This window comes from Bufo gargarizans, chromosome 3 (assembly GCF_014858855.1).
Source record: "Bufo gargarizans isolate SCDJY-AF-19 chromosome 3, ASM1485885v1, whole genome shotgun sequence".
NCBI classification, from domain to species: domain Eukaryota; kingdom Metazoa; phylum Chordata; class Amphibia; order Anura; family Bufonidae; genus Bufo; species Bufo gargarizans.
The window spans coordinates 515591976-515614168 of NC_058082.1; the positions used below are offsets into that span (position 1 = coordinate 515591976).

Consider the following 22193-nt stretch of genomic DNA (forward strand, 5'->3'; position numbering starts at 1 on the left):
GCACAAGGGGTGGGGAAATGAGCTGCTGGCACAAGGGGTGGGGAAATGAGCTGCTGGCACAAGGGGTGGGGAAATGAGCTGCTGGCACAAGGGGTGGGGAAATGAGCTGCTGGCACAAGGGGTGGGGAAATGAGCTGCTGGCTCTGGGGGATGGTGGAGCCTATGGCACTGGGGCAAACTGAAGCACTTGTGCTGATCACACAGGGGGGAACAAAGGGTGTTGGGGACTGATGGAAGGGGGTCTGATGAGTTTTTATAAAGGAAAACAGTCTATTAATTCATTTTTTCTTATTAGAATACTCGATTAATCGTAAAAATTATCGCTAGAATTCTCTATTTCTAAAATAATCGTTTACTGCAGCCCTAGTCCAATCATTAACTAAATGTGTCAGGAGGTTGCATTTAAAATTCTAGCCTTTTTAAAAATTCCAAGGTATTGACTCTGGGAAAAGGGAGAGGGTACACACTGAAAATGGTATAGCAAAAGGTGGGACTAGTAACCGTTGTTTGTTTAGTGCTCCCGGCGCATTTCAGAAACTATTTCAGAGGATAAGTCAGAGACCTTTGTTAACCAGTGATTTATTTTCTATTTTAAAGTAAAATGCCGTCCGTAGGGATTTTGGAATGTATGTTACTATTGGAATTCTATCATTCCTCCAGAAAGTGTTGCTGATCATTGCAATTGCATATACAGTAAATATAAAAAGTCTACACGTCCCTGTTAAAATGTCAGATTTCTGTGCTGTAAAAAAATGAGGCAAAGATAAATCATTTCAGAACTTTTTCCACCTTTTAATGGGACTTATAAACCTGTACACCTCAATGGAAAAAACAAACTGAAATCTTTTAGGTGGAGGGAAGAAAACAAAAAAAAACTAAAATAATGTGGTTGCATAAGTGGGCACACCCTCTTATAACTGGGGATGTAGCTGTGTTCAGAATTAAACAATCACATTTAATATCATGTTAAATAGGAGTCAGCATACACCTGCGATCATTTAAAGTGCCTCTGATTAACCCTAAATAAAGTTCAACTGCTCTAGTTGATCTTTCCTGACATTTTCTTAGTCGCATCCCACAGCAAAAGCCATGGTCCAGAGAGAACTTCCAAAGCATCAGAGGGATCTCATTGTTAAAAGGTATCAGTCAGGAGAAGGGTGCAAAAGAATTTCCAATGCATTAGCTATACCATGGAACACAGTGAAGACAGTCATCATCAAGTGGAGAAAATATGGCACAACAGTGACATTACCAAGAACTGGACGTCCCTCCAAAATTGATGAAAAGACAAGAAGGGAGGCTACCAAGAGGCCTACAGCAACATTAAAGGAGCTGCAGGAATATCTGGCAAGTACTGGCTGTGTGGTACATGTGACAACAATCCCCCGTATTCTTCATATGTCTGTATGGGGTAGAGTGGCAAGACGAAAGCCTTTTCTTACGAAGAAAAACATCCAAGCCAGGCTACATGTTGCAAAAACACATCTGAAGTCTCCCAAAAGCATGTGGGAAAAGGTTTTATGATCTGATGAAACCAAGGTTGAACTTTTTGGCCATAATTCTAAAAGATACGTTTGGCGCAAAAACACTGCATATCACCAAAAGAACACCATACCCACAGTAAAGCATGGTGGTGGCAGCATCATGCTTTGGGGCTGTTTTTCTTCAGCTGGAACTGGGGCCTTGGTTAAGCTAGAGGGAATTATGTACAGTTCCAAATACCAGTCAATATTGGCACAAAACCTTCAGGCTTCTGCTAGAAAGCTGAACATGAAGAGGAACTTCATCTTTCAGCATGAGAACGACCCAAAGCATACATCCAAATCAACAAAGGAATGGCTTCACCAGAAGAAGATTAAAGTTTTGGAATGGCCCAACCAGAGCCCAGACCTGAATTCGATTGAAAATCTGTGGGGTGATCTGAAGAGGGCTGTGCACAGGAGATGCCCTCGCAATCTGACAGATTTGGAGTGTTTTTGCGAAGAAGAGTGGGCAAATCTTGCCAAGTCAAAATGTGCCATGCTGATAGACTCATACCCCAAAAAACGGAGTGCTCTAATAAAATCAAAAGGTGCTTCAACAAAATATTAGTTTAAGGGTGTGCAACAATATTATTTTATGTTTATATTTTTTCCCCCCTCCACCTAAAAGATTTCAGTTAGTTTTTTAATTGAGTTGTACAGTTTATAGGTCACATTAAAGGTGGAAAAAGTTCTGAAATGATTTATCTTTGTCTCATTTTTTTACATCACAGAAACCTGACATTTTACAGGGGTGTGTGGACTTTTTATATCAACTGTATACTACAGGAACTGGCAGTATAAGGGCTCTTTCACACGAGCGCATCCTGTGCGGGTAATCTGCTACGTGAAAGAGTCAAGCCCCGTTACATGATTAATAATGCTCCATGCTTTTCTATGACCTTTTTAGTACAAAATCACAGTAACAACTTTATCCCACTGTGATTTTGTAGTAAAAAGGTCACAGAGGCACGGAGCATTATCAATCATGTTAATGCTCCGTGTCTCTACTGTCCGAAACAGGGCTTGGCTCTCTTTCACTCAGCGGATTACCCACACGGCATCCACTCGTGTGAAAAGAGCCCTAACAGTCTTCTGAAATACAGTTAATAGGACTCCTTATGTCTAAAGTAGTGTTTGTTTTTATTTGTAATGGTTTTGTGTCAAAAGAACCACCACAAAAATGATCCCTTTTAACCCGTAGAGGACCCGCGCCGTACATGTACGCCGCAGATGTCCGTGACTTAAGGACCAGCGTAGTACGGCGCGCTGACCGTGGCACATGCGATGTCCTCACGGGAATCTGAGCTGCCATCGGGTCCCCGTGCTGCTGTGACGGGGACTCGATGGCATGGAAGGCAGCGCGATGCCTTCCTTAGGCATCAGAGCTGCCTTTCGGTTGAGAGCCTGTGAGATCCAGCCCCCTGGATCTGACAGGCAGGAAGCTGTATGTATAATACACACTGTATTACACATACAGCCAATGCATTCTGATACAGAAGTATTGGAATGCATTGTAAAGGGGATCAGACCCCCAAAAGTATAAGTCCCAAAGTGGGACAAAAAATTGAGTGAAAAAAGTTGGCCTCTACCTAAGATAATCGCCCCCCCCCCAAAAAAAAGGCTTAGAATATGGACACACCAAAACATTGTTTTGTTTCAAAAATGATATTGTGTAAAACGTAGACATATTATGTATCGCCGCATCCGTAATAACCTGCTCTATAAAAATATTACATGACCTAACCCCTCAGGTGAATACCGTAAAAAATAAAAATAAAAACGGTGTAAACAAAAGCCATTTTTTGTCACCTTACATCAGAAAAAGTCATGTGCACCCTATAATAGTACCAATCAGTCATCTCATCCCCAAAAAGATTTGCCCCTACACAAGACAGTCGCCCAAAAAATAAATAAAACTGTCTTTCAGAATGTAGAGACACTAAAAAATCAATTTTTTTCAAAAATGCTTTATGTAAAACTGAAACAAACAGCGAAATAAAGTTGTCATATTTGTTATTGTCGCGTCCGTAACAACCTGCTCGATAAAAATACCACATGATCTAACCTGTCAGATGAATGTTGTAAATAACAAAAAATAAAAACTGTGCCAAAACAGCTATTTCTTGTTATCTTGCCTCACAAAACGTGTAATGGAGCAACCAAAAATCATATGTACCCTACTATAGTACCAACAAAACTGCCAACTTATCCCATAGTTTCCAAAATGGGTTCACTTTTTTGGAGTTTCTACTCTAGGGGTGCATCAGGGGGGCTTCAAATTGGAGATGGTGTCAAAAAACCAGTCCAGCAAAATCTGCCTTCCAAAAACAGTATGGCGTTTCATTTCCTTCTGCGCAGTACCGTGTGCCCTTACAGCAGTTTACGACCACATAGGGGGTGTTTCTGTAAACTACAGAATCAGGGCCAGAGTTTTGTTTGACTGTTGACCCTTGGTTTGTAACTGGAAAAAATGGATTAAAATGGAAAATCTGCCCAAAAAGTGAAATTCTGAAATTTATTCTCTATTTTCCATCAATTCCTGTGGAACACCTAAAGCGTTAACAAAGTTTGTAAAAATCAGTTTTGTATACCTTGAGGGGTGTAGTTTCTAAAATAGGGTCATTTTTGGGTGGTTTCTATTATGTAAGCCTCACAAAGTGACTTCAGACCTGAACTGGTCCTTTAAAAAGTGTTTTGGGGAAATTTTCGGAAAAAGTTCAAGATTTGCTTCTAAACTTCTAAGCCTTCTAACGTCCCCAAAAAATAAAATGGCATTCACAAAATGATCCAAACATGAATGGAGCGATTTTCATCCATCCGGAGCCGGTGCCATCTCGCGAGAACTGGAGCGCCTGGGAGAACTTTTGAAGGCCCGCCCAGTTGAGCCGAACGGTCCATTAGCATACAAGGCGGCAAATATTACGGGGGGGCAGCGCGGACAAACGGGGGCACTGATTGAAAAATGAATGACTGAATAAGCAATACCAGGGGCATGTAAGTAAGGCTTTATCTTTAGTTTAGTTTAACTTTCATTTTCGGGTGAAAGGTCCTCTTTAAGGTGAAAAATGGCAGGGTCCTTAATGGGTTAATATGTGGTTTGTCCACAGCAATTATTAGCTATGTCCACTCAAATATATATATATATATATATATATATATATATATATATATATATATTATTTTTTTTGCTGCTGCTGTCAGCACAATATCTGCCTCCAAGCTGCCTGGAGCACCTTAAGGCCTCTTTCAAACGGGCGTGTCCAGATTAGGTCCAGATGCATCCCGGTGCAATGCGGCAAACCCGCATGAGTAGGTACGCAATTGCAGTCAGTTTTCACTGCGATTGCGTTCCGATGTTCAGTTTTTATCGCACGGGTGCAATGCGTTTTGCACGCGCGTGATAAAAACCGACTGTGGTACCCAGACCCGAACTTCTTCTTCACATAAGTTCAGGTTTGGGTTAGCTGTAGTGTAGATTGTATTATTTTCCCTTATAACATGATTATAAGGGAAAATAATAGCATTCTGAATACAGAATGCATAGTAAAATAGGGCTGGAGGGGTTAAAAAAAAAAAAAAAAATATGTAACTCGCCTTAATCCACTTGTTCGTGCAGCTCGGCTTCTCTTCTGTCTTCATCTGTGAGCAATAGGACCTTTGACGTCACTGTGTTCATCACATGATCCATCACCATGGTGATGGATCATGTGATGAGCGTAGTGACGTCATCAAAGGTCCTATTGCTCACAGATGCAGACAGAAGAGATGCCGGCTGCACGAACAAGTGGATTAAGGTTGTATTTTTCGTTTTTCTTTTTTCTTTTTTTTTTAACCCCTCCAGCCCTATTGTACTATACATTCTGTATTCAGAATGCTATTATTTTCCCTTATAACCATGTTATAAGGGGAAATAATAATGATCGGGTCCCCATCCCGATCGTCACCTAGCAACCGTGTGTGAAAATCGCACTGCATCCGCACTTGCTTGCGGATGCTTGCAACTTTCACAAAACCCCATTCACTTATATGGAGCCTGCGTTACGTGAAAAACGCACAAAGAGGAGCATGCTGCGATTTTCACGCAACACACAAGTAATGCGTGAAAATCACCGCTCGTGTGCACAGCCCCATAGAAATGAATGGGTCAGGATTCAGTGCGGGTGCAATGCGTTCACTTCACGCATTGCACCCGCGCGGAATACTCGCCCGTGTGAAAGGGGCCTAATAGTTGCCTCCTTTTCTCTGAAGGTGTTCTCGTATCATTCTTCTGTCTTACGAATGCAGCAAAAATCATCTTTCTTTTTTTTTCTTTTTTTTTTATAGATCCCGCTGTATGCTAGCCTGCAGTTCGAAGTCAAGGGGCTGCATTTATCATTTAAATACACCAAGTCGCAACCTTCAAATGTGCGACTTTTACAACGGCACTTGAACAAAAACACTTTTTGTGGAAGTGGTGTTTTTCCCCTGGCCTCCCCCCTTTCTCGAAAAAGGGCCTGGGAGAGGGACCCAGCCACGTTTATTATCTTCTACGTCAGTTTTCAAGTATAGAACAACGCTGAAATCTAGGCCATCCAGGGGCACTTGAGGAAGAGGAACTGCTGGATGCTGTACCTAATTTATGGCCGGGCATACGCCTTGGCAAAAATCAGGCCCAGCATCCGGCAGCGCACCTGGCTATCATAGGCTGTACTCCGCCAGGCTGTGATAAGTTTTCCCCAGGAGTCTGGCATCTTCTTTCCTGAAGTCCAGGTTGCCCTCTCCAAATCTTGCCCCTTCTTTGACAATCCCTAGCACATATACAGTAGAAAATTCTAAAGGGTTCACAAACTTTCGAGCACCGCTCTAGCGGTCAACAAACCAAACACTGTCTCTCCCAAACTTCATTCACATAAACGTTCAGCCTGAACATGCATGCATGTGTACTGAATGGGGAGAGGGCAGTAAGCCGCTGACAGGTTATCTTCCCTTTTGGTGGCAGCGTATCTCCCCTGAGAACAAAGCCATTGGGCATGTTGGAACTCAACAGACCAGATCCATTATTTATTTATTTATGTTCTTCTCTTTTTCTCCCTGACATGTGCCGTTGGGACACGCCTATACACATTGGCAGGTATAGCATGCATGCCATTTTATGTACAGATGTAGCAGAGGTTAGAGAGGAAGTGCCAAGAGAGAGCTTTTTTATGTACGTCTATTGTAAGACACATCTATTGTAAGGCGTTTCTTTAGTTAATCTCTGGTATTTTTGTGTGTCTTTTGTAGATGTTTGATGTGGTTACACAGTAACTGAGGCCTCAGACTAGTCAGGATCCGTGTGGCTCACTCCCAATCCTCTATATAACCTATAACAATACATGGAAGGTGAAGAGAGGGATTTATAGTGGGGAAATCTATAGTTGCCATATAACTACACAGAAGTCTGATGAAGATTCAGCCTCGCAGTAAAGCCATGCTGAACTAATAAATGTAAATTACGGCATTTTATGTGGTTCTTGACTACAAATACCCCCCGCTCTTCAGAGCTGGCCATGCTCTAATCCTGGGGTGCCTAACCTGTGACCGTCCAGCTGTTGTAAAATTTCATTTTCCAGCATTCCTGCACAGCCTACAGCAGTGATGGCGAACCTTTTAGAGACCAAGTGCCCAAACTGCAACCCAAAACCCACTTATTTATCGCAAAGTGCCAACATGGCAATTTACCCTGAATACTACAGTCCAAGATAGTGCATCTTTTATGTACTTTATCATTTATCTATGATAGCCTGCCTACATTCTGTGCGCTGCCTGTGCTGTTCATAGCGCGTCTGCACTGATGAATGGCAGGAAAAGTGTTAGGCATACTGGCATGCCTTAGACTTTTTTCAGGGTGTGGGTGCCCACAGAGAGGGCTCTGAGTGCCGCCTCTGGCACCCGTGCCATAGGTTCGCCACCACTGGCCTACAGCTTCTAGTTCAATAGAACTAATGCAAGAGTTCTGTCACCAGGATCAACCCTATTAAACCAGACACACTGGCTCATCATGCTGATTTAAACTATACCTTTCTTTTGTCTGTATGCTAATAAAGCTGCAGAGAAATCTGTTTTTATTCATATGCAAATGAGAAATTAGAGCACCAGGAGGCGGGGCTGAATCCTTTGAGCACTGCTCTAACCCCCCCCCCCTGTGCTCTGCACACTCCCCCCTCCATTTGAGCTGCGTCCTAACATCTACATATGATATATTGTATTTACTATAGCTTCACCACACTGAGATCTGCTCAGAAAGCTAATCCTACATATCACTGCTTTATTCGCAGGCACAATATATGATTATAAAGACTAGTAATGTGTGTGTTGGCTTATAAGCATAGAAAACCATATTATTCTATGTAGTAATGCTATAGCTTTGTGGTAAGTGTTTAGTTTTGCATGTAGAGATCCTAGGTTTGAATCCTGGGAGTCACAAAGCCATTTCTACTTTACACCAGTTTGTTACTATATGACACTATATATCCTTATCATATTGAGAATTATATTCTTAGGCTTTAAAAGCTAATAAATCTTGCTGGTGTGTTTTATTATTGTGTCTGTAAATAAATCAGTAATAGTTTTCAGGTTCCTAAGCAAAAAACAAACAAAACAAAACACCAGTCTAATATACTGAGAAAAAGTTTATGGAAGTCTCTCCCAGGATTTAAACCTGGCATCTCTTCATGCAAAACCATACACTTACCACAAAGCTATAGAATTACTACATAGGGCTATATGTTTTTTTTCTGTGCTTATAAGCTAACACACATGTATTACTGGTATCTTTATAATCATATATTGGGCCTGTGAATAAAGCAGTGATATGTAGATTAGCTTTCTAACCAGATCTCAGTGTGGTGAAGCTATAGTACATAGAGTGTATGATATGTAGATGCTAGGGCACAGCTCTGCCCTCAGCATGTCTAGCTCCTGTCAATCAAAGGAAGGGGAGAGTGTTCAGAGCACAGGGGGTGTTACAGAGCAGTGCTCAAAGGCTTCAGCCCCGCCTCCTGGTGCTCAAACTTCTCATTTGCATATGAATGAAAATGAAGATTTCTCTGCAGCTGTTTAGCATACAGACAAAAGAAAGGTATTGTTTAAATCAGCATGATGATCCCTACCAGCCAGTATGTCTTGTTTAATAGGGTTGGTCCTGCTGACAGAGCCACTTTATAGGAAATGTCAGCAAAAATGTGTTCTGCCAGTTAAAATCTGATAGTAACACATCTCCTTTTTTTCTGATCAGTTTTTATTTTCTGATGGAATAAATAAATCTACAACTTTCTGAACATGATTATGGGGGTGGCCATCTTGCCTGAGCTGTTCTTAACAGCATCAAGAAAATTGCTTTACAGCAGCCCCATGGTCCATAGACACTGGTCAGGAGGGGACCTCATTGACTTCTATGGGATAGTTTCCTAGGCAACTCTGTGACCTGTGCAGAGCTCTGATGAGCTCTGACAATCACCTATGTTAAATGGTGGCTCCTGTCTTATCTGTCATTCTAACCCTGCCTGTAATGACATCACCTCAACGTATAGATAAGCAGGAAACTGCAGTAAAGTGATTTGTACAGACTTAGGCTACTTTCACACTAGCGTTCGATCGGATCCGTTCTGAACGGATCCGATCGTAATAATGCAGACGGAGGCTCCGTTCAGAACGGATCCGTCTGCATTATATTAGCAAAAAAAAGCTAAGTGTGAAAATAGCCTCGGACGGATCCGTCCAGACTTTCAATGTAAAGTCAATGGGGGACGGATCCGCTTGAAGATTGAGCCATATTGTGGCATCTTCAAACGGATCCGTCCCCATTGACTTACATTGTAAGTCTGGACGGATCCGCACGCCTCCGCACGGCCAGGCGGACACCCGAACGCTGCAAGCAGCGTTCAGCTGTCCGCCTGTCCGTGCGGAGGCGAGCGGAGCGGAGGCTGAACGCCGCCAGACTGATGCAGTCTGAGCGGATCCGCTCCATTCAGACTGCATCAGGGCTGGACGGCTGCGTTCGGGTCCGCTCGTGAGCCCCTTCAAACGGAGCTCACGAGCGGACACCCGAACGCTAGTGTGAAAGCAGCCTAATAAGTGGTGCCAATTATTTGGTTTATTGGCCAGTGGGAAAACTACAGGATTTAATGTTTTTTGTTTAAAATTTTTAGATATGGACATGGAAAATGATTTAAACAATGGGTCATATTCTGATGACACATTTCCTTTAAGGCCCTCATACTTAGCCCAATACTGATCATTTAAAGGGCCTTTGACCAAAATGAAAGGGGGTGAATGATCATTATTACGATCATTCACCCTCCATTCCCAAGCATATTGTATGCTTGTTTAAACGACCTTTGCCAATAATTGTCCCTCATAAAAGTGCCACTTTTCGGCACCTAAAATGATTAGCAGCATACTGCACTGTGCAAACGGAGGATGTGCTGCTGACAAACTGCAATATTAGGTGCCACACAAGCCAATTACCAGGAAACGGGTGTTTGTACGAATGTTAATTTCTGATAACTGGCCTGATCCTCGGCCCGTTTTAAAAGTGCCTTTAAATGTATGGGAGTATTTTCTGGTGGTTAGATCCTTGTTCTGTTCATGTGACTACAACACTAGTAGTTCAATCCGGGCCATTTGCCCCCTTCCTGACCAGGCCTAAATTTGCAAATCTGACATATGTCACTTTATGTGGTAATAGCTTTGGAGCGCTTTTACTTATCCAAGCCATTCAGAGATTGTTTTCTCGTGACAAATTGTACTTCATGATAGTCATAAATGTGAGTCAATATATTTCACCTTTATTTATAAAAAAATAAAAAATGTACCCAAAATTTTGAAAAATTAGCAATTTTCAAATTTTTTATTTCTCTGGCTTTAAAAAAAAAGTGATACCTCATAAAATAATTATTACTTAACATTTCCCATATGTCTACTTTATGTTGGCATCATTTTGAAAATGTCATTTTATTTTTTTAGGACGTTAGGAATTTTAGAAGCAATTCTTATAATTTTTAAAATTGCCAAAATACACTTTTTAAGGACCAGTTCAGGTCTGAAGTCACTTTGTGGGGCTTACATAGTGGATACCCCCACAAATGATCCCATTGTAGAAACTACACCCCTCAAGTTACTTAAAACGTATTTTACAAACTTTGTTAACCCTTTAAGGTGTTCCACAAAAATGAAAGGAAAATGGAGATCAAAATTTCAAATTTTTCGCAGATTTTCCATTTTAATCAATTTTTTTTCTTTAACACATTGATGGTTAACAGCCAAACAAAACTCAATATTTATTACCCTGATTCTGCGGTTTACAGAAACGCACCACATGTGGTCGTAAACTGATGTAAGGGCACACGGCAGGGCGCAGAAGAAACGGAGCACCACATGGTTTTTGGAAGGCAGATTTTACTGAACTGGTTTTTAGATGCCATGTCCCATTTGAAGCCCCCCTGATGCACCCTTACAGTAGAAACTCATTTTTTGCGGGATGAGGTGATTGTTTTATTGGTACCATTTTGTGGGACACACGCCATTTTTGATCACTTGGTGTTGCACTTTTTTGTGATGTAAGTTGACAAAAATGGCTTTTTTTTTTACAGTTTTTATTTTAAAAAAAATTATGGTGCTTATCGGACTGGGTGGATCATGTGATATATTTATAGAGCCGACCATCACAGACACGGCAATACCAAATATGTCTTATTTTTTTTACATGTGAAACTTTTTTTTTTTTTTTTTTTTTTTTTCACTTTGCGTCCCCCCCATAAGGTCATACAAGACCTCTGGGGGACATTTAACTTCACTTTTCTTTTTAGAAGCTCCTGTACTCTCCCAGCCCCGGCGGTCACATGACCACCGGGCCGGGACAGGAAGCGCATAGCTGTGTATACAGCGAACTAGAAGGCAGGGACACCTGGGAACTGTCCCTGCCTTCTCTCTGGGTTGCCCTGCTGTCACTGACAGCGGGCAACCCGCTCTGCAGGTCCACTATTAGCGTGCAGCTGCTATCTCTGAATAGACGTTCTGGAACGTCCATTCAGAGATAGCGAAACACCTCCCGGATGTTTATAGTCAACGGGTGGACGGGAGGTGGTTAAAGGGAATGTGTCATAAGAAAATGACCTATTGTTTAAATCATGTTTTTATGTTATGTTTAAATAATTTTTGGTGAGGTTTTTAATTTTCTATATTTAAAAAAATAAATAAAATCCTGCAGTTTTCGCACTGGCCACTAGTTCTAATAGGTGACACTTCACAGTGTGTATAGATTACTTTACTGCAGTTATCTGGTTAACTTTATAGCCTCCGTTGTATGAACTCTATGTACAGACAACACAGGATCTACCATTCACAATAAGTTATATCACAGCTTATAACCTCCCTCCTTACCTCTGCACAGGTCTCGGAGCATGCCTAGAAAACTCTCCCATAGAAGTCAGCGGTCTGTCCCTGAACATTGTGTCTATAGCCCATGGGGCTGCTTTAATGCTCTCTAAATGCTGTTAAGAACAGCTCAGGCAAGATGACCGCCCGTAATCATGCTCAGAAAATAGAATAAAAAAATCAGCTATCAAAAAATGAAAACAAATTTGAAAAAAGGGTATGTGCCGCTATCTGGTTTTAACTGGCAGATAAAATTTTCAGTGACCCATTTCCTTTAAGAATGATCCTCACATTAAGCGTCTCATATGAATGCGTCTAGAGACTGACTTCCGCTTCACACAGCGGACTCTGTAGGATTCAGGTGGTCAGTATAATGGTGGAACTGAGCTGATAATTCTACAATAAAGCACCTCCTGAGTGCATTGCATGCGCTGCCTTTTATCCGGTGGACTTGACAAACGAAGACAACGAAGATGTTTTTTTCCTGGAGTGCTTCTTTAACAGCAAATGCTACTGAAATAAACCATATGACTGGCCTGCAGAATAGCAGGAATTGTTCTGCCTTTTGTGTACAAGAATATCCAGGTAGCGGGACTGCACATATATGACCACTGGCACTGGACACACTAGGTGGAGGGAATCGTCAGAACAATAGAGGGTGCCATGAAAGTATGTAACAGCCATATATGAAAAGATAACATATTTTGCTACCGTTGTGGGAGGGGGTCCTCCACCTACCCCTCCCCCTCCCTCCCTTCCTTCCAGAGTGTTAAGTGGGTTTTCCAGGATTGTGATATTGATGGCCTATCCTTATCAGCCGGCACCCTAGCTGATTGCTGTTTGAAGAGCCCATGACACTCTGATGAAAGTGCCCCGGCCTCGTCCTAGGTCAGTGACATTATGTGCATTGGTTACATTGGCCTATTTGCAGCTCTGTCCCCTTGAGATGAATGGGGCTATACAAAGTACAAGGCATTGCTTGGTGTGCCGTGGGGAGGCCACAGCGCTCACTGGAGCACCACTGCCTCTTCAAGATGCTGATGGGATACCTGGCTGTCAAGTATCTGATATTGATGACCTATCCTGAGGATAATCCATCAATATCAAACTCCTGGAATACCTTTTCTGCCAGAAAACCGCTGTGTAAAAGCATTTTGTACAATTACAGTAAAAAAAAAAAAGCATGTTTAGTAGGATTAGGTTTTCTACTGTGTTTTTAGGGCTTTGGAACTTTAAAAATTCCTTAGTGTGCAAGACCGGAATATTCCCAAAGGGGTTAGAAGACTTTACAGCAAGGGTGGCTAAGTCCATGTGATCTTTCCGCACATGGACTTAGCCACCTCATCTATTAGCCACCTCATCTATCTGAGTTTATCCGAATACATGTGTGCAGTGATCTTCACCTTTGTACTGGGAAGACAAGAATGCGGTCTGCTGAGATGCTTTACTTTCCCCATTACATGCTGATAAAATCTCTGTGTACGTTGTAGATAGGAATGCTTCCTATGTATTACCATGACAGTAAAAACAAAAAAGAAAGTGAACAATCGGGAGAAACATATTAATGTATGGTGTTTCATATGCCAGTCTTTATGTAGTTTGCACTGGTGCATCTCTGGCCCTTTGTGTGCCAGAAAAAACAATCTACACCAGTTTATGGTTTTCATTAAATTTTCAGGACGACTAAGCCTTACCCATGCCACGGCCACTTTTGAAAAGGGGCGAGTGCATTCCCCAGATGGGAGTGTGTCTAACATAGTATGACAGTATGTGGGGATTCTCACTGGTAGTTCGGACTAGCGGATGCAGAATAGAGGCAAAGTATACAGTTTGTGAATCAAACAGCGGTGTTTATTCACACATTGGTGTATAACAAAATGCAGATAAGGTGTATCACAAAACGCAGGTGGCTTGGTGTTTGTTCACACACAAGGAAAGTCCATTAATAATAAAATTCCCCTTTTCTCCTGGGTGTTAATTCACACCCTGTTAGCCATTCAGCCTCATCAAGTCCATAGGCGGCCTGTTAGCCTTTAGAGGGGCCTGAGTCCTCCAGCCCGGCTCAAACCTCAAATCCCAGCACAGCCCTCAGTTCACAGCACACAGACTCCTGAGCTCCAGTGTCAGAGGGAGGTAAATCCACCACACCTGGTAGTGCTGGCTGGTTTTTATGCCTGGCAAAACCCGGCCTGGAACATAGGGAGTAATCACCCACCCAGCACTTTGACTACTCCCAATAAGAGCCGTACCGGATCAGCTATGACAGCCATGCTAAATCTCAAAGTGTCAATTAGCAATAGCTGCTGCTGAGATATAAAATACCGGCTCTTACTTCACCGAGGCCAGGAACCTCGGTGATACATACCTTCCATCCACGATGATTCCAGGTACCTTCTTACACAGGACACGCCTCTAATGGGAAACTCCCAGCTGGCCTCTATTTTAGGCTGTTTGCAAATAAATGTAGGAATAATAAAAGAATTGCACAACACAGAATTATGCAAAAAGATGCTCCAGAATTATTACATGGGGAATGCAATTACTGGTAGTTACTAAAACAGACATGTCAAAATAGGTGACGGGTCCTCTTTAACGCCACAAAAGATTCGAAAAATAATAGAGGAATAATCGAAGAACAGGGCAACGCATTTTTTATTTTTATTATTCAAGTGAAATTAATTAACTATTCTTTCATTTCAAGGTATGGATAGTCTTTTCAAGACTGATGAACGACAAAGACTGGCCAAAGAAAGACGGAACGAAAGAGAGAAATGTCTTGGTAGGTTTCACTGTTGCTTATTACTTTCCTTCTTTTAAAAGGGTTTCCAGTGAGATTTTCTTTGGTACTTCTCTCCACCTGTCCTCCATCATTCCTGTTCCAGCCCCCAATACTCTGAACTTCCTGTCCTGGTTCAACATGGCTAGAAATACTAGTAACCGCCTGCTCATCCAGTCATTGGCCTTAGTGGTAACCAGCATCAGCTAGTGACTGGCTGAATGAGCCTCAGCTGGAATACATTAAAGTGTCATGCTGTGACAGGAAGTGCAGAACTGGTGCGGAATGGCAGGGAATCGGTGGAGGCATGTACTGGTTCTTTGTAATCTTTTACAGTTTCTTACAGTTGTATCCAATTTGGTTCATAAGCTGGCCATACACATTTAGACTTCTATAAACTGAACTCACAGATTTCATCAGGGTTGGCTGACCATCAAATGTGTATGGGGGAGACTAACTCTCCCCTAATGGTAGATGTCGACTGAGATGAGGATTGAGCTGTTAAATGTCAACGTGCTCCATCCTTTCGTTCTCAGTAAGATAAGTTACCGCCAGAGGTATCTGTCAGCGGCTTACTCCCCCCTGTCAGCCGCTTACTCCCCTCTCCCCATTCAGAATACATGCGCGCTACATTGGCCAACCAGTATTTTGTGTATTTGATTAAGGTAGAAAGGGATGCAAATGAGCTCTGCCTCTGGTGCCACCAGATGTAAAGCAACTATCCTGTAAGTCAATGTTCAACACTTTAAATAGGCCTTGATACATGACTTGGATATTAAATAAGCCAGCACCTCATCTGCAGACAGCTGTTTCGGGTAGCTGCCGGGATGCTTGTTAAGAGCTCATTTGCATCCCTTTCTTTCCAGAATTCCAGAGGAGCATATATGGCCTATAAGTCTCCTCACTTAGTAACGCTCCTCCCACTTTAGGAAGCAGGAGCGTTACTAAGTGACGTCAGTCACGCGCCGGCCGGCCGGCCAGCTCGCTGCAGTGCATTTATCGTGACAGTGAGTACAGAGGCTGGACCTGTTATCAATAGGAGAGAGATTGTTTTACACACAAAGCCAGTTATGTGCGCGGGGCCCCTTCATATATAATCGCGGCATTTTCGGGTCGGCTAAATCGCCATATCGCATTTGCCGATTATCGCAATTCGATTAATTTTGCGATATATCGTGCAGCCCTAAAGTGCACCAAAATTCTGTACACCAAAAACTTTAGACCAACTCGAAGTAGGTCTAATGTGCACTAGAATCCTGGATTTCAGTTTTTAATTAATCTGGCAACACCCAAATTCTAGTTTAACACCATGAAATGTCACGGATGTTTGAAACAGTCATTCTTTGTGGTGCACCTTATGTCTTATATAATAGTGGGCCAACATTTTGGCGCAAAAAATGCAAGTGGTAGTGAAACTGTATGCTTTGCTTTCACACGGGTGAAATGCCCTGGTGCACCCGGTGGTTCTCTCATGCAAAGACATTCAAGTAAATCCCCCTGGATGCCCTTCAGGTATAATTACAATTATAGTAGCATGCGTTCTAATGTCATGTAATGAGTCCATGACAGATGCCCTCTATGGGGTTCATTCTTGCGAGCAAAGCATGCTTTGTGTCTACTCCATTGGCATTGTGTGCCATACGTTCATCTGGGTTTTATGGCTGCATTCAATTTCTACTTCTCTATTTGTAGCTGCCAGAGAGCAACAAATTTTGGAAAGGGAAAGAAGAGCAAAACTGCAGTATGAGAAACAAATTGAAGAGCGGTGGAAGAAGCTGGAGGATCAGCGTATAAAAGAGGAGCAGAAGCGGGCGGCAGTAGAAGAAAAGAGAAAGCTGAAAACCAGAGAAGAAGAGGTGAGATCAGTCTCTGCTTTTGTGAGTGGCTACTCACAGATTTGTTCCTTTTTGGATTGGTTTTTGTGGGCATGACCTTTTCAGGATGGTGGCTAGCAGTCCATTGACACATGGGTACAGAGCATTTCATACCTTCTCAGCTCCCACTTTTTACTAGGTGGGTTAGAGGACTTGCTTTACATAAGGTTTGACAGGGGCAGTAAAAAAAGTATGCAAAAAAGCTATCCTCCAGAAGTAAGAAAACACAAAGACTCTTAAAGGGGTTGTCCTATCTTGGACATTAGGGGCATATTGCTAGGATATTTCCCCAATGTCTGATAGATGTGGATTCCACCTCTGGGACCAGCACCTATTCTTAGATCGGAGCCCGCAAAGTGACGGAGGGTGCATACGCGGCCACCCTTCATTCCTTTCTATGGGAGTACCGAAAACAGCCGAGCATTGGCTCAACTATTTCTGTCAGCCCCATCGAATTGAATGAAGCCATGGCCACACTTGTGTGCTGTGCTTCCCATCCATTTCAATGGGACTGCCAAAAACAGCCAAGTGCACCACTTGGATGTTTTCATCTCTCCCATAGAAATGAATAGAGGACTGTTGCGCATGCCCAGTATGTCCTCTAACTTTTTGGGCTCTATTTTAAGGATAGGTGCAGGCCCTAGATGTGAGACCCGCATCTACCAGACATTGAGGGCATATCCTAGCCCCAATGCCCAAGATGAGAATGCCCTTTTAAATATGTTGTCCCTTTATTTTCCCAGATGTTGACATGTGATCATTGATGTGTATCTGATTGTATTCTGTGAAAGAATTAGTTCCAGTGAAGGGAAATCGTAATGCTCCAGTATACAGTATAATGAAAGACGTTTTTGGACCGTTGTATGCTTCCAACTTTTTGGGAACAGCTTTGGGAATACCCTTTTCTGTTCTACAATTGTTATGCCTCACTTCACAAAGCAAGGTCTGAAAACGCATGGTTGGGTTAGTTTGGTGTGGAAGAACTTGACAGGGCCCTGTCCTTAACCCTATTGAACACCTTTGGGATAAATTAGAAAATTAATTGTGAGCCAGGCCTTTTTCTCCAACATCAATGTCCGACCTCATAAATGCTCTTTTGGCTGAATGGGCAAAAAAGACGACACCATCCAAAATCTTGTAGAAAGTCTTCACAGAAGAGTTGAAGAGGTTTTAGACTCTAGGGGGGGGGGGGGGGGGGTTACTTGATATTAATGGATTAGAATAAAAAGTCCTAAAGGCTCCTGTAGTAGTAATATGTATGTGTCCCAATAATGTGTATATATTATGTATATTTATGTGTATGTAGATACATACATACAGTACAGACCAAAAGTTTGGACACGCCTTCTCATTCAAAGAGTTTTCTTTATTTTCATGACTATGAAAATTGTAGATTCACACTGAAGGCATCAAAACTATGAATTAACACATGTGGAATTATATACATAACAAAAAAGTGTGAAACAACTGAAAATATGTCATATTCTAGGTTCTTCAAAGTAGCCACCTTTTGCTTTGATTACTGCTTTGCACACTCTTGGCATTCTCTTGATGAGCTTCACCTGAAATGGTCTTCCAACAGTCTTGAAGGAGTTCCCAGAGATGCTTAGCACTTGTTGGCCCTTTTGCCTTCACTCTGCGGTCCAGCTCACCCCAAACCATCTCGATTGGGTTCAGGTCCGGTGACTGTGGAAGCCAGGTCATCTGGCGCAGCACCCCATCACTCTCCTTCATGGTCAAATGGCCCTTACACAGCCTGGAGGTGTGTTTGGGGTCATTGTCCTGTTGAAAAATAAATGATGGTCCAACTAAACGCAAACCGGATGGAATAGCATGGCACTGCAAGATGCTGTGGTAGCCATGCTGGTTCAGTATGCCTTCAATTTTGAATAAATCCCCAACAGTGTCACCAGCAAAGCACCCCCACACCATCTTCTCCATGCTTTATGGTGGGAACCAGGCATGTAGAGTCCATCCGTTCACCTTTTCTGCGTCGCACAAAGACACAGTGGTTGGAACCAAAGATCTCAAGTTCAGACCAAAGCACAGATTTCCACTGGTCTAATGTCTATTCCTTGTGTTCTTTAGCCCAAACAAGTCTCTTCTGCTTGTTGCCTGTCCTTAGCAGTGGTTTCCTAGCAGATATTCTACCATGAAGGCCTGATTCACACAGTCTCCTCTTAACAGTTGTTCTAGAGCTGTGTCTGCTGCTAGAACTGTGTGTGGCATTGACCTGGTCTCTAATCTGAGCTGCTGTTAACCTGCGATTTCTGAGGCTGGTGACTTGGATGAACTTATCCTCCGCAGCAGAGGTGACTCTTGGTCTTCTTTTCCTGGGGCGGTCCGCATGCGAGCCAGTTTCTTTGTAGCGCTTGATGGTTTTTGTGACTGCACTTGGGGACACTTTCAAAGTTTTCCCAATTTTTCGGCTGACTGACTGACCTTCATTTCTTAACCCCTTAGTGACCACCCATACGTGTTTTTACGGCGGTCACTAAGGGGCCTTGGGCTGGAGCGCCGCCTTTTTACGGCGGCACTTCAGCCCGAGTTAACGCTAAAATCAAGCGTAGTAGCTCCGTGCCCGCAGCTACCGGAGGTAGCTGAGGGCTCGGGGCAGTGATCAGAGACCGTGACAAGCGGTCTCTGATCACGTGATCGCCGTGATACACTTTATCACGGCGATCACCGAAAATGAAGCCTGAACTAAAACTTTCTCCCTCCTCTCATGTGAGAGAGGAGGGAGAAAGTCTCCGGTGCTAGGATCGGGTCCCCCAGCACTTCTATCCCTAAGCTGGGTCCCGATCCTCACCCCCCCACCCCCCTTACCCTCAAGGAAGATGGCGGCGGCGGCCGGCGCATGCGCAGACTGAAAGCCGGCCGCCGCCGCTTACTGTAAGGTCTCTCTCCTCAGGAGAGGAGAGAGAAGTTCAAGTTATGCCCCGATCGGGTCCCCAGCACCCCGATCGGGGCAATAGGGCCCTTAGATATATTTTAATAAAGTTATTAGGGCCCCCCCCCCCATCTAATAAAAAAAAAAAAAAATGGCACAGACATGCGCACTGGTTACTGTGCTGAAGATCTGCCTTCAGCACAGTAACCATCAGGGACCAATAATAATGGTCCCTGATCATGTGGTCTCCATGATAAACCTATCATGGAGATCACATCCATTATATTTACAAAACATGGCCAGGACAGGGGCTGTGCTTCTCTCTCCCCTCAGCGCAGTTGTTCTGTGAGGAGAGAGAGATCAGACTTCTGTCCTGGCTCTGTGATTACATACTGTGAAAAAAAAAAGAAAAAAAAATCAAATTATAAACTGTCCGTCAGTAACTGGCGGTCAGTGGATGTCCGTGATTAGGCGTCCGTCATTAGACGTCTATTAGTTACAGTCATTTATCTTTATTAGGGACCCTGTTCGTCTGTTACTGGCGGTCAGTGGGTGTCAGTCAGTGAGTTGTTGGGTGTCACTCCGTCAGTCGGTGGGTGTCACTCCGTCAGTCGGTGGGTGTCACTCCGTCAGTCGGTGGGTGTCACTCCGTCAGTCGGTGGGTGTCACTCCGTCAGTCGGTGGGTGTCACTCCGTCAGTCGGTGGGTGTCACTCCGTCAGTCGGTGGGTGTCACTCCGTCAGTCGGTGGGTGTCACTCCGTCAGTCGGTGGGTGTCACTCCGTCAGTCGGTGGGTGTCACTCCGTCAGTCGGTGGGTGTCACTCCGTCAGTCGGTGGGTGTCACTCCGTCAGTCGGTGGGTGTCACTCCGTCAGTCGGTGGGTGTCACTCCGTCAGTCGGTGGGTGTCACTCAGTCAGTCGGTGGGTGTCACTCAGTCAGTCGGTGGGTGTCACTCAGTCAGTCGGTGGGTGTCACTCAGTCAGTCGGTGGGTGTCACTCAGTCAGTCGGTGGGTGTCAGTCAGTCGGTGGGTGTCACTCAGTCAGTCGGTGGGTGTCACTCAGTCAGTCGGTGGGTGTCACTCAGTCAGTCGGTGGGTGTCACTCCGTCAGTCGGTGGGTGTCACTCCGTCAGTCGGTGGGTGTCAGTCATTTTTAGGGACGGTCGGTTATTTGAATTTTTCTGAGCTGTACAGAAAAAAAAAAAAATGGCTCGGAGATTAAGTGCGGAGCAGGCATACGAATTTCTCTGCTCTGACCACTCTGAATCTGGCACCGCTTCAGAGGCGGAAATATTTTCAGATAGCGGGGACTCTGATTCCATCCCCAGACCCCATAGCCCTATGGTGGTAGAAGTCACCACCTCCCCTCATTCTCCACCCAGCGGTCCCGTCCCTTCTGCTACGTGGGTTCCTGCCACTTCATTTTCCCCCCAAGTACCCCAATTTTTACCCACTCCCCAAATTAATGTGGATGTCGGCAATTTTACCCCTTATGATTTTTTTCATTTATTTGTAGATGATAAAGTCCTGGAGTTAATTGTGCAGCAAACTAATTTGTACGCCACACAGTTTGCTGTACAAAAGCCCACGTCTATTTATGTAAGACGGTGGACCCCCACAAGTGTCCCTGAAATAAAAAAAATTTTGGGGCTTACCCTGGACATGGGCATTGTAAAAAAACCCTCTGTCCGATCCTATTGGGCTGCGAGTACTGTCCACTCAACCCCTGTGTTTGCAGCAGTTATGTCCCGTAACCGCTATGAAGTCATAATGCGGTTCATGCATTTTTCAGACAATTCCCAAGTCCCCCCCAGAACTGACCCAGCCTTCGACCGCCTAAATAAATTGAGACCCCTTATTTCCCTCCTTACAGATTTATTTTTGAAATTATATACCCCTGAGAAAAAATTATCAGTTGACGAGTCCCTTTTTAGTTTTAAAGGCCGCCTTTCCTTCCGTCAATATATTCCTTCCAAGCGTGCCAGATATGGGGTAAAGTTGTATAAGGTGTGCGAGAGCACAACCGGCTACACCTGTGGCCTGTCTATTTATGAGGGCAGAGACTCCCAACTTAACCCCCCAGGCTGCCCCGAAAATATTGGCACATCGGGAAAAATTGTGTGGGATTTATTGGCACCATTCCTGCACAAAGGGTACCACGTGTACACCGATAATTTTTACACTAGTATACCCCTTTATAAATCCCTCCATGCTGCAAACACAGGGGCTTGTGGGACAGTCCGCAAAAATAGAGTTGGATACCCACAACCGCTGGTCTCCAAACGTTTGGAGAAAGGAACATCCTTCGCCCTCGCAAGTGACCAGCTGCTTGCCGTGAAGTGGAAGGACAGGAAGGATGTCTACATGCTGACCACCTTGCATGCAGACACCACAGTGGCAGTTAGGGAGAGGGGGGCTACGGCGGACAAGCACAAACCGGTCTGTGTGACAGACTACAATAAATTTATGGGAGGTGTAGACCTCTCGGACCAAGCGCTTCACCCCTACCTGGTGAAGCGAAAAAACAGGGCCTGGTATAAAAAGGTAGCAATCTACCTCATCCAGATTGCTACCTATAATAGTTTTATTTTATTCAAAAAGTCCCAGGGAAACCTTAACTTCCTCGAGTACCAGGAGAAGGTGATTGAGAGTCTCCTGTTTGAGTCCCCCGCACCTAGGCAAGCCTTCGAATCGGAGGACGTTCGAAGGCTTTTAGAACGCCATTTCCCTCAC

The 22193-nt window shown here is 43.8% G+C and overlaps 1 protein-coding gene across 2 annotated transcripts in view; it reads left to right on the forward strand.

Annotated features, from left to right (window-relative positions):
• The window catches only part of MAP7D2 (MAP7 domain containing 2), a 136578-nt gene that overhangs the window by 52005 nt on the left and 62380 nt on the right, over window positions 1-22193 (forward strand). For both annotated transcript variants that reach the window (XM_044283972.1, XM_044283973.1), the window contains exons 2-3: window positions 14620-14697; window positions 16387-16550. In XM_044283972.1, coding sequence (XP_044139907.1) covers window positions 14620-14697; window positions 16387-16550 — 242 coding nt within the window. The remainder of the gene's footprint in view (window positions 1-14619; window positions 14698-16386; window positions 16551-22193) is intronic.